The sequence below is a fragment of the Hyalella azteca genome, unplaced genomic scaffold (assembly GCF_000764305.2).
Source record: "Hyalella azteca isolate HAZT.00-mixed unplaced genomic scaffold, Hazt_2.0.2 contig3672, whole genome shotgun sequence".
Taxonomy (NCBI): Eukaryota; Metazoa; Arthropoda; class Malacostraca; order Amphipoda; family Hyalellidae; genus Hyalella; species Hyalella azteca.
In genome coordinates, this window is record NW_025933914.1 from 34091 (window position 1) to 47731 (window position 13641).

At 39.8% G+C, this 13641-nt stretch overlaps 1 protein-coding gene across 1 annotated transcript; it reads left to right on the plus strand.

The window, feature by feature from the left end:
* On the plus strand, nt 1-11485 carry LOC108670984. The gene is made up of 8 exons (XM_018158470.2): nt 1-43; nt 4999-5348; nt 8064-8327; nt 8588-8787; nt 8846-9140; nt 9492-9653; nt 10253-10429; nt 10846-11485. Exons 1-8 carry the CDS (start codon nt 1-3, stop codon nt 11242-11244), a joined length of 1890 nt encoding a protein of 629 aa, XP_018013959.1. The 3' UTR covers nt 11245-11485.
* Nucleotides 11486-13641: the final 2156 nt, after the last annotated feature.

Consider the following 13641-nt stretch of genomic DNA (forward strand, 5'->3'; position numbering starts at 1 on the left):
ATGATGAACGTGGATGGTGGTGAACCAGACTGGCAATCAGGGGGTGAGTTATGTATGCACAAATGCGCATATCTTATTGTTTCTAAAGTTTCCCTTTTTAGTTTTGTTTGCATTTAGCTAATATTTTGAAACTGATCAAGTTCCCAGGCTTGACTGATCGCTACTTCACGTAGCGGCCGGTAATTGGTAGGTTTAGCTCGAAATGCCGTCAGTGATTGGCTGTCAGAGTAACGAATTCGCGTGACATCAAGTTTTCGTCGACGAGAAAATGCGCTCTATGTCACTCACTGCAGTGAGTACTGAGTTATATTTTTTTATATATTACGGCCCCGTGGCTGCTTCAGTCGCCACTGACCGTGTGATGCTAGATAAACGCTTTAGGCTTTAGGTCAAAGCGTTATCGTTATCCTAACAGTGGCACAGTCGCACAGATGAACCATGTTACTGTGGTTCATTTCTGAAAAATTACAGAAGTCATAAAACTTGCATTGACGTCGAAAATTTTTCCGTTGGCTTGGATTGCAAATGATTTTTGGTGGAATCACGCAAATTTTTAGTGGATTTACAGACACTTAGTTAACCTGCCGTAGTCCAAATCTGAAGTAGCTGTGAGATTTTTGGCAGTCTAACTGAGATATCCCTAAAAGTTAAGTAGAAATTCAAATGAAATTCCACACGCACATATATTCTCCAATTATACTTTCCTCTTGTGGGTGTCCACAGTTTTTTACTGCACCCTCTCAATCGTAAGTATAGATTGGCAGTTTCCAAATCTGAACGTGTGTTTAAAACATCTATAGGTTAAGCACGCATCAATAAAGTACACACTCCTTCATTGATCCTACGCAGTCCTGTAGGTTTATTGCCAGATTTTCAAGCGGGAATGTTGGTAGAAGGAAGGGTTGTGAGTAACAAATTTAGGAAAATTACGTTTCGTTCCGCTGTGTTCAGTGTTAGTGGCGCTGGCGCTTAGTCGTGTGAGGCGAGAACTCGGCTGGCTGTTAATGAGTGGATAAAGTTTAGTTTTAACTTCTGCAATTGTGCAATTACTGGGATATTTCACGTAGTGTAATACTTTGTAACACTAATTTTAAGGTTTGAATGAAAATAAAACCCTAAAATTTCCAGCATGGCTGGAAATTTTGTCGAATCTTCCTGAACAATTGCGCGTGTTAAGTGCTTGAAGCCACTTTATACAACTGGAAGTGGAAGTCTTGTATGTCTGTTTAAGATTAAGAAAGTAGTGTGACTTCAAAAACGATCACAAACGCGTGATCACAAACAATGCTCAACCAAGTGGGCCTATTCCTGGTGACAAACTGTCAAAGTTTGTTTAATTAATAGACAATACTGTTACCCTACTTACTAGTGTGACTGTGCAAAGTGCAGCAACGCTCTGAATGTTCTTTCTCACCTAACCCTCCATCATGGCTCCATGCTGACCCCGAAATCCTGATTCCTTCAATTGTCATCACTTAAGTACACGGTAAGTTTTCGTTAGAGGACTAGTCACAATCTCACAATGCTGTTATTGCTGTAAATGCTTTCTGACCCATTGCTATCAATCATGCTATGTACAATACGCTAAATACGTCCATAGTTACCAAGTAGTGAAGTATGGTACTACGTTTAATATCCTTCAGTTGCAGCCATGTTCACCATGATAAATAATTTTAACTCCGGTTGCTACGCGTACAATACAGGTAATAATTGTACTGTTGCTACCACTGACGATGCGGTAGATCCTCTCCGATTATTCTAATGCCTGTTACGTAAAAGTTTGCATTCCCATAGATTTTAATAATTAAAATTAGATTATAACAGGATGTGTTTTGCAGAGCACAAGACGGTCGATGCTCATACGAATAATATCTGAAGGAATTTCCTTGTCAGGCTAAGCAACTGTTTAAAATTTTCGTATTGTAATATTCTAGCTTCTTTGCATGATTATCGATTCCTCCATTAAGTGTTTTGCGTTTCGAAGAATTTACCAAATTAGTCACAATCGAAAAAACGTGTTTTTGTTCGGTATGTTCCCCCATCAAGTGACGGCAGCATCGTCGTACATTCGTGCTCGATGAATGAAAAATTCATATTGTATCGTTATATTCAGTCGAGGTTTCGTCTGATTTATTCATTAGAACCATTTAATTTATTGTATTATGTACAATGGTTGACTATATCATTTCTTTGTTCGCTATGAGCAGGTTGAGATTGAACCTAACATCGTGTAAGCGAAACTTAATTCAGTCACAATAATTTAATTTTCGCGTGGTATGTGGGAACGTTTAAGCCTTAATGTTACCTTACCTTAATAATGTTCAGGAGAAATCGATTAGTTTGCCTGAAAATTATTTTTAACGTGAGTGTAAAGAAAACAATTTTTACATGCATCTTATTAAATGATATGAATCTCCTGCCATCGAATAAAAGTAGTAAGAAGAAACTGCTTCTAAACTTAGCAACATTTTTATTTAAAAAGATCCCATCATAAACTTCTTCATGATTCTTATTCAAAAACATTTTCATACAGCTGCTTAAGCGTGTTCCATAAATCATGATAAATTTGCCTAAATTTTTTTTAAATAAATTGCGATGTAAATTGATAAGCTCTATTAGAAAATGTATATAAACTAGGGAACTAACTTGTAAATAAATTGAGGGAATTTTTTTTCACCAAAAGTTTTTTGGTGAAAATTTTTGCATTTTTCGCGTAATTTTTTTTAATTATTTGCACCAAAAGTTGAATACACTGATTGAAAAATTGAAATTTAATACTGAAACAACGTAAAGTTTAAAATGCTCTAATTAACTTCCGTAGGTACATATTTTGAACATGACTAACACTGGTTAAATTACCTGCAATCACTTATTTCCCCATGATAACATTATAATTATAAATAAATGCTACTGTAGTTATTTATTTTTCAATCTACCAGAAGTAGAAAAAAGGAACTGATGATAAATAAATTTCGTTTTCAACAAGATTGTCTCTTGCTTTACAATTAAATAATTCGCTTATGAGAAGAATGTTGAAGAAGAATGTCGAGAGGCTCAGCCAGGGGAGGTGTGGGAGTGGCAGCCTTCCCCAGTCTTGCACGACAGGGAGGGGAGGCAGGGAGAGGAGGGGGTGTGTGGGGGGATGAGATTTATTGCACTGTAGGAGGGGAGGCAGGGAGAGGAGGGGGTGTGTGGGGGGATGAGATTTATTGCACTGTAGGAGGATGTAATTAAGCTCTGTATGGCTCTTCACCGGCCGGTTAATGGTGAAGATAGCATGGAGATCCTTGTTCATTTCTTTATTTTTATCACTATCTAGAAATTTTTTCTTTCTTTGTTTCCGCGGTAGTCTCTTCCTTGTAATAAAGTTCATTTATTTAATAAATTATTAAAAACATGCGCGTTGTGAAAGCCCAACCGAGTTGTGTTGAAACCTTGCGCAATTTTAAGTTCATGAAAATTTAAAAATTAAAATTACAGTAAATCAAATTCTAGAGTCATGTTTTAAGGCGCTATAATTTAGAGGTCATTTAACTCTTGAGGTCCTGTGCTGCGTTCACGCACCGCGCCTCTAGCGCCGGAGCAGCAAGAATTACTTCGATATTTTACCCACTTGAAGCAGTTATGATGAATATTATTATCATAATTGCAGTCATAATAGTGATTAGTATGATCATTATTATGCTCATAATGGCAATCATCATGATGATTGTCAAGACCGTTATAATGTTCATAATTGCTATCATAATAATGATTAACATGATCAGTATTATGCTCATAATTGCAATCACCATGATGATTGTCAAGACCGTTATAATGTACATTTAATTGTTATCATAATAATGATTGACATGATCAATTATTATGCTCATAATTGCAATCATGGTGATGATTGTCAAGACCGTTTTAATATACATTTAATTGTTATCATAATAATGTTTGACATGATCATTATTATGCTCATAATTACAATCATCATAGTGATGATTGTCAAGACCGTTATAATGTTCATAATTCCAGTCAGAATAATGATTGGTATGACCAGTATTACGCTCTTTAGTGCAATTGTTCAATAATGAATGAGAATGATTATTATTTTACTCAAATACAATCATGATAATGATTGTCATGCCGCTATTGTGTTCATCAGTCCAATCATAGTGATGATTGGCATGAACATCATCATTCTTACAACTACAATTAATAATAATGATTGTCATGATCGCTCATATCATACTCGTTGAAACTGGACGTATGACATCTGTTAAACTTTCAATCATTGATTAGTATTCAATGATTTATTTAATGGCTGGCGCCTTGAACAGAAATGATTAAAACGACGTAATTATCGTTTAATCGATGATACTTATACATTTATTTAAAATTGTGATATCACAGACGGTAAGAAGGAATATTTTATAGTCTATAACTTGAATAATAGTATTTAATAAAAAAATCTTGCCCTCGGACGATACGGAAACAATTCACTGAATATGTTCGGCATCATTAATTCCGACATTTGAAGGAGTGTTATTTAAAATTTTTTATGCCCGCGGCGATAGGAAAGACTGCACTAGCATCGTACTAGCATCGCACTAGCGTTCTTCATCCTCAAGGCTGGGGACGTCTTATCATTCCACTAGCATTCTATACTGTTACTAGACTGACTAAGTAAAATTCTACTATCGCTAAAGAGCATCATCACTAAAGTCCATCTCTCCAAAGGTTGAACTCGTTCACTACAATTCTCTAGTTGAATAGTTAACCCCTACATTTTTATACATAGGCTAGTTCATTTTGTATCTTTAACAATAGCATGGAAGTTGTAGAGGTAAAATAGAGCTAAGCGTAAAATGAACGAGTATGTATTGTATTGGCGCTATCATCTAATACGTGTTCAATCTTTTGTGTACGGGTATAGATCTTATAAAAAGATTTATACAATGCACACAGAAATAAGTGTTTGTGTGTTCTCTGTGTACCGTTGTGTGAACGCAGCCGCCTCCGCTTACCGTTTCCAGCCGCGGCTCCCACATTCGACCGCAGGGGCTCATCTCAACCGGCTGTTGGTGCCGGATACAACCGAGCAGAATATCCGTGCGTGTACGGCTCGTCGGGACTGCTGTGCATCACCGAGCAGAATATCCGTGCGTGTACGGCTCGTCGTGAGTGCTGTGCATCACCGAGCAGAATATCCGTGCGTGTACGGCTCGTCAGGGAGTGCTGTGCATCACCGAGCAGAATATCCGTGCGTGTACGGCTCGTCGGGAGTGCTGTGCATCACCGAGCAGAATATCCGTGCGTGTACGGCGCGTCGGGAGTGCTGTGCATCACCGAGCAGAATATCCGTGCGTGTTCATTGCTGAATGCCACTCATGCTGGATAATATTCTGCATAAAAGTGTTATCCGTTATGCCTAAATTGAGCACACATTATCAGGAAAATGATATTAGTTTTCTGATGAAATCGAAGTGATATTCTGATGAAAATCAAATAGATTCTAATGAAAGCTAAATAGAATTTTGATGAAGGCTATATATTCTGATGGAAAATAAATAGAATTCTTGATGAATCTGTATCGACACACCCTCGTAAGCAGTTGCTCAGTAAACACGTTGCTTTAAACTTTCTTCACCATAAAAGAGAATTCATAAATAATCCTTTATAGGGATTTCCCACCAATCCTTGCCTGGTGGATTATTCAAAAATCCGTGTCACTTGAATTTCCCACCAATCCTTGCCTGGTGTATTTCCCACCAATCCTTGCCTGGTGTATTTCCCACCAATCCTTGCCTGGTGGATTCCCCACCAATCCTTGCCTGGTGTATTTCCCACCAATCCTTGCCTGGTGGATTCCCCACCAATCCTTGCCTGGTGTATTTCCCACCAATCCTTGCCTGGTGGATTTCCCACCAATCCTTGCCTGGTGTATTTCCCACCAATCCTTGCCTGGTGGATTCCCCACCAATCCTTGCCTGGTGGATTTCCCACCAATCCTTGCCTGGTGGATTTCCCACCAATCCTTGCCTGGTGTATTTCCCACCAATCCTTGCCTGGTGTATTTCCCACCAATCCTTGCCTGGTGTATTTCCCACCAATCCTTGCCTGGTGTATTTCCCACCAATCCTTGCCTGGTGTATTTCCCACCAATCCTTGCCTGGTGGATTCCCCACCAATCCTTGCCTGGTGTATTTCCCACCAATCCTTGCCTGGTGGATTTCCCACCAATCCTTGCCTGGTGTATTTCCCACCAATCCTTGCCTGGTGGATTCCCCACCAATCCTTGCCTCTGTCTCTTATACACATCTAGATGTGTATAAGAGACAGTGTAAGAAGTCTATAAATGAGCACAAAACAAAGATTAAAATATGACAAGAAACAACAGTCGCATGCTGTAGCAGAAAATTCAGTCTAAAGGCGATGACGAAACACCGGCACCGATGAAATCAATGTAAAAGATGGTGGTAGATGGGAATACTTCTCACGGAAAATCTCATTCAAAAGCTATAAATTATACATAATTTTGGTAATTGTGAATCAAGTGTTTGTGAAATACCCAAGTCTTTATCAACAATACGTGGAAGTCGTTATTTTACAGGTGCTTCGTAATATATTATTTTATATCTCATCTTATTTTAAAATGGCTTCTAACTAGATCATATTTTGCATTGTTATTAATCAAATACCTTTATACAAAAAAAGAATATTACTATATGAATAATTTTCAAATTGATTCACCATCAGTACGAATTTTCTCTTCATTTTCACGCACAATAGAGCCTATACTCAGAAAATGAACAGGTCAAATTGTCCAAATATTGACGCACTTTCTTACCCACAGCACGAGCAGAGAGCGCACGTAGCACTGATAGGTCCAGTTACTTGATGGATCAGAATGACCCTCACAATATGCATCAGTATTTGGACAAGTCTCACTCATTTAACTGAGTGTGAGTTGTTTCAAAGTAGCACAAAAGACGCAGTCGACTGTATTAAAGATAAATGTAGCTGCAGCGCGTCGTTGTCAAGTTATATGTATTTATTATGTATTCTGTGTTAAATTATACTCATGATGCAAGTCTCATTGTAATGCAAGGCAAGTTCCACTCACCGAGAGTGCAGTCATGGGGCCCATTGTGTGGGGGAGCTGAGGGGCGCTGAGGGCCTCATGTGGGTCGCCGGCAGTTGGTTGTGGGGCCATGGGGCTGGAAAAGGGCTTTCTTAAAATCACTAAAAAACTATCCTTTGTTGATATCCCTGTGAACTTAATCATAATAATAATTATAATTAATTAATGTCATTAAATTATCAGTGAATATTGCGATGAGCTTCCTTTGATTGAAGAACATGATAATTTACTCCATCGAAACGTGGACATTAAATGTTAATAATAAAATATATAGAAAGAGGTCATCGATTTAATTCATGTTGGCTTGTCGCCGATTCTCAACTACCCGCGGCGGCACCTTACCGATTTTTCACCACTACTTGCGGGTCTCGAACCCCCAACTCGCTGCCTCATTCTTAGTCATCGTAACCTAGGTCATACCGAGCTTGATGCAACACCCGAAGCTAACTAAAGAATTTATTGTTCAATACATTTATTTTTTCAGGATAATTTCAACCATGTTGGTGTTATTAAATAAATTGTTTTTATGTACCATATTATGCGTTTCAAATTTTGCCTTCGTCTTGTCTTCTCAATCGCAAATCGATGTCACTGAGGTGAGACATTTTTTAGTTAGTAACACATTTAAAATATTTGGAACCTAAAATGCCTTGCATCTTAATCCTAACATCATCGCTAGGCAAAAATTATTTTAATTTCAAAATTAATCGAAATTCTTAGAAGCATTGAGAGAATACGTAAACTTAAATTTTACTTGGATAGTTACCTATGATAGTTGCTATCAAATGAAAACCAAACATTTGAACCAATACTCCAATTTAAACTGATTATCTTCATTAATAGTAGGTGGAAAACTTCATTAATAGTTGATATTAGATTCTAGTAGACATTTAGTTATTACGTTAATCAATGAAATTGAATAAACTTGCTACAGGTGCTAACAAGATGCCTGGGCCGTGCTACGCTCGTCAGATGGCAACAGCAGCTGGTGGCTGCAAGCAGGTTCTGTGGAGGCGATTCTCTTCCTGTCAACCCTATCATTATTCCACCAGCTGCGTCAGGTGGTGCAAACGGCGCACCAACTGCGCTAGGTGGTGCAAACGGCGCACTAACTGCGTCAGGTGGTGCAAACGGCGCACCAACTGCGCCAGGTAGTGGCAGTGGCTCACCAACTGCCACTGATGGCCTCATCTCTCAGGTGATGCAGTTACAGGCAATCTTCTGCTTAATCCACATTGAATTTTTGAAATATTTTCGCTTGTTACGCTTAATTATGCATGTTTTCAAGTAATGGTTGTGTGATATGCAAATAAGTGGCACAAATAACAGCTATCATGTAACTTACATAAATTGATCGGGGAAAATTATAGCGATTAACGTTTTTCTTCAATCCCCATCATCCTTTAGCAGTCGACGAACGGATCCTTTACTCCTCCTACATTCCTCGGCAATCCCCAGTCGTTCAACCCATCAACTCATCCATACCTCCTACAGAAAATAACCTACCCGTACTACACGACGTCTTCCTTCCCCTACTACAAATACTTTTTCGTCAATACCCCACAATACTCCACTAAAGTTACGGCGCCCTCAACCCAGTACCCCAGCAACCAAGCCTTCCAGAACCGCCCCACAGGCGCACACTCGTTCCTGGCTGGGCAATCTTCTGGGCTGGTACAGTCACCTGGACTATTTCAGTCGTCTGGGTTGGTGCAGTCACCCGGACTGGTGCAGTCACCTGGGCTGGTACAGTCACCTGGAACCTGGACTATTTCAGTCGTCTGGGTTGGTGCAGTCGCCTGGGCTGGTGCAGTCACCTGGACTTTTCCAGTCGTCTGGGTTGGTACAGTCACCTGGACTGTTGCAGTCGTCTGGGTTGGTGCAGAAGCCTTGGCTGGTGCAATACTACCCCACGCAGAAGCCATATGACAATAAGTATTACTACCAGCCTCTGGTCCCGCATTATCAAGCTGCTTCTTCCTCTGTCTCGGAAATACAACAACCAATAACGGTCAGTTTAATTCGTTCACAATTTTTAAAATTTCTAGAGCTCTTTATAAGGCTTTATTTTGACTACTGCATTTTCTTGCGTGGTCACTGATGAGTATCAGATTTCTGGTCATGGGATTCAGCGAGTCGGTAGTTTAGATTTAAAATTTATTAACCAATCCATCTAATTGAAATTAATTATTCAACACTAAAATGTATCATGTCGGCATTGAATGAGAACGTTTAGGTTGTTTTTAGTTAATCAGCAGCGCGTATCATTTTCTTCATTCTTATCATATCTCTGCCACATGGTTTCATAATATTGTTAATCATTCATTATTGTGTTAATCATTCAAATTTTTTTGACTCGCAGCACGACCAGACGTTCCGGGACCCGAGCCTCAGGTACGAGCAGACCGAAGAGTACCGACGTCTGCAGCAGGCGGTACAGCAGGCGACCAGCCAGCCTGCAGCTCTGCAGGAGTTTGCCAGCAGAACTCAGTCTTTGGGAATTGGTCGTCCGAGTTCTAAAACCGTGAGTAATCGTTACAGAAAAATTATATTTAACAAAAAATTATTAACGAAATTTATTAATTATATTAAATTATTATTATTAAATTAACGAATAGTTGAATGGACGCTTGCCACTTCTCCCACACGGGAAGTAAATTGAATATTTTATGGTTAGAGTTCTGATAATTGGAAGCGAATAAAGCGAGAGACGAGAAATAAGAATCTCTTTCATATGATTGATAAAATTTACTATTGTAACTGAAATTAGTTAGGATTCGCAGACCGATCACCCAGTTTTTGAAACAATTAAAATTACAGGAATATTAGCAACGATCTCTCAACGTGTTAGTAGGTGTAGATTATTTAGTAGGTGATTATAAGAGTCACAACACATGATTACTGCGCATAAATAACTGCGACTAATTATACTACTGGTTTCGCGTAAAATGGTGGCTGGATTCTGGCTTGGCCGGTAACACCTTTAAGCCATTATCACGGTGAGTTGTGGCGGTTGGATTCGAATGTTGTAGCTGCCGCACTACCGTGCCCGTGTACTAGCTCATTTCAACTTTACTCTAGTTTCTCTCTAATTTCTAAAGTTGATTTTTAAAATCTTCCTAGAAACGGGCAGCGGACCCGTTCACCGACGACCAGATTGCGGCGGAAGCGAAGTTCCGGCGCTGGGAGACGTCCGCTGAGGCGGAAAAGTACGCACGCGAGAGGCACCTTTTGGCCGCGACCGCCAGCGCGGCTGAGAAGCTGGGCAACATGACCTGTGTCTTGAAGGCAATGCAGATGGTGAGTGCGTGGGTTAATGGTGATAAATTTGTGATTCAAGTAGCCATGATGTTCATGGCTATTATGATTATGATGTTCTATGCTCAACTACTATGTTCATGTTCTATGTTCATGGCTACTATAGAATAGAATAGAAGTGTCGGCGTTGAAGAAATAGGCCACAATATGATTATGATGTTATGATATTCAAGTTAGTAGTTGAATTATAAGGAAAATTCCACGACGCCTCGATGCACACCTACGCATCCCATATATGATACGTGTTCCACTCATCAGTTGACTTACGAGACGCGTACACTAATTGCCGGTTCCAATACCACGTCATACCAAGCGAGTAAAAATGTCAATGTGACTTTGTAGATTTGAGTCCATGCATCAAACTTTAAACTTTACGTCAGCTAAAAATATTGTTGCAGTTAACGGACGACCTGGAGCCGAACCACGCTTTCATCACCTCCTCCTTGGTGGAACTCCCCGTCAGCAACGACCTCTTCGAGGACCTCAAGGAAAGCCAGGTCTACTGCAGGAAATTTTCCAAGTGTCTTCCCGAGAGGAAAAAGATCAACAGTATTGAGATGGGCCTCAATCTCAGCTCTGCTTTTGAATTCTTCAAATGTTTCGGCAAAGAAAAAGTGCGTGCGTGTCTGAAGGCAGACAGCGTCGCTATGGCAGAGATGCTCAACAGAAGCACAGCCCAGCACGTTGACACAGGCAACTTTATTCTACGTAAGTCGAAGCTTGACCAGACTTTGCAGGACGTTTCCCAGCTGCTGAACGGTGTTGACAGTTCCTTTGTAGACTTGGTACTTCTCTAGAAAAATGTTATCGCTGCCACGTAAGCCGGAGAAAATTGTAATGATTGTTCTTGCGATAACTACCAACGTTGCCTTGAACGCGAATACATCCGACGTCCAGTTTACGCTGCCACGTTACCTGGATGATTGTTCTTGCGTACAATTGTAATGATTGTTCTTGCAATGATTACCGACGCGAATAGTGGAGTCACTACAATAATATTTTAATTGAAGTTCCCAGGGATTGTTTCTAAGTTTTATTAATAATTTTATTTAACTTTAATTTAACGCCTATAATTATTTATTAAATATAAGTTTAAAGTCAAAATATTCTTTTGGTAATCCCTTTAAGAATAGCGGTTTCAGCGTTTATTAGGCCGTAGGCCTGTCGCCGATTCTTAAAATCTCAGAACATTCACAGCATTTTGCGGTCTCGAACTCGCAACGCACTACTACAATTCTGCTGTGCTTAACCGCCCGGCCTCCTCGCTGATTATGACCAGAAACTGGCGCACAGAGCTGGGATCGAACCCGCACCTCTTTGCTCCAATCTTTGTTTTCTGAACTTTAACCACTGGGCCACCCTGCCCCTCCACTGGGCCACCCTGCCCCTCCACTGGGCCACCCTTCCCCTCCACTGGGCCACCCTGCCCAGAACCCCCACCCCTGCAGAACATAAGTTTTCAGTCGCCTTGCACTTTCGAATTTCCGTCTCTTTGTAACCTGAACATCATCCTCTTAAGCACGAGACAACAGCACACATTATTATGGGAAAAAAGATTATTATGGGGAAAAAGTATATTTTTTTACCCATTTCTCAAAACAGTATAACTTTTATACCCATTTCTCAAGACAGAATAATTTTTATACCCATGTATGGAAACGGTGAAATTTTTATACAAATTTCGTGAAACGGTAAAATTATTTTTACGCTTATTTCTCACAACAATATAATTTCTTTAGCCACTTCTGATGTATTTATACTCGTGCAGGTGATCTGGACGAAGGTGTTGCTGCGCTGGGTGCTGGACGTGTCCCCCATAGAGGCCGCTGAGCGACTGATGACGTCACTCAGGGAGACGCACACGACGCTGCGTTCTGACGTCATCAAGTTACGTCGTCAGCTGCAGCTGCTCGAAGAACAGGCGATCAAGGAAGGAGTGCTGCTGCCTTCAACTGCTGACTAATATTGTGCTCTTTACTTATTGTACGAGCTCAGTAGCCTTGTACTATGTGGTGTACAAGCTAGGGCAATAGTGCTATGTGTTGTACTAGCTAGTACTATTGTACTATGTGTTGTACTAGCTAGTGCAAATGCACTACGTATTGTAATAGATAGTACTATTGTACAATATATTGTACCGGCTAGCACTACTGTACTATGTGTTTTACAAGCTAGTGCAATAGTGCTATGTATTGTACTAGCTAGTACTATTGTACTATGTGTTGTACCAGCTAGTATGTTGTACTACGTATTGTACTTGCTAGTGCAATTGCACTACGTATTGTACTAGCTACTACTATTGTACTAGCTACTACTATTGTACTAGCTACTACTATTGTACTATTTATTGTACTAGCGAGTACTGTTGTACTATGTATTGGACTAGCTACAACTATTGTACTATGTAATGTACTAGCTTGTATATAAATTCGCTTCGCAACTGTGCTGGCTTCAAAGTTACATTGTTTTTGAATCATTAAACGCGTAATCAATAGACTACGTGCATGCTGCTTTCGTAATTTGGTGATAATGATTTATGGAGAAGTTAATCATTTGGCGGGAAGTCCGAAGTTCATAATTTTACAAAATTAAATATTTGAATTNTTTTTTTTTTTTTTTTTTTTGCTGACTAATGGGTCTCCAGAGGCTTGTCCACACTCAGGAAAAAGTATAAATCATTATGTCCGAATAGTGACACAATTCGTCCGCGTAGCAAAGATACGCCCATCTTCCGTAACAAACTAAGTCATAGTGACCTATATCGGGACAAAAACATTGATAGCTTTTTGGACAGTCTCTTGTTAGTTTGTCTGAGGGTAGTGATTGGCCGGTAATTGGTGGGTTTAAGCTTGAAAAGCCGTCAGTGATTCGCAGTCAGAGTAACGAATTCGCAATTATTTTTGATATTACGGCCCCTTGGCTGCTTCAGTCGTGCGACTGACCGTGTGATTCTGGATAAACGCTTTAGGCTTTAGGTCAAAGCGTTACCCTAACAGTGGCACAGATGAACCATATTAAATGAAATGAAATATATTTTCAAATGAAACGATATTAGATCTTCTGTGAACAAAGCACGAAAAGGTAAAGAATCGGCGACAGGCCACATCAGGCCTACACTGCAGCGCCGAGATCACTATGTTATGTTATATTACTATGGTTCATTTTTAGCGCATTTTCTCATTTTTGGAAAAAAT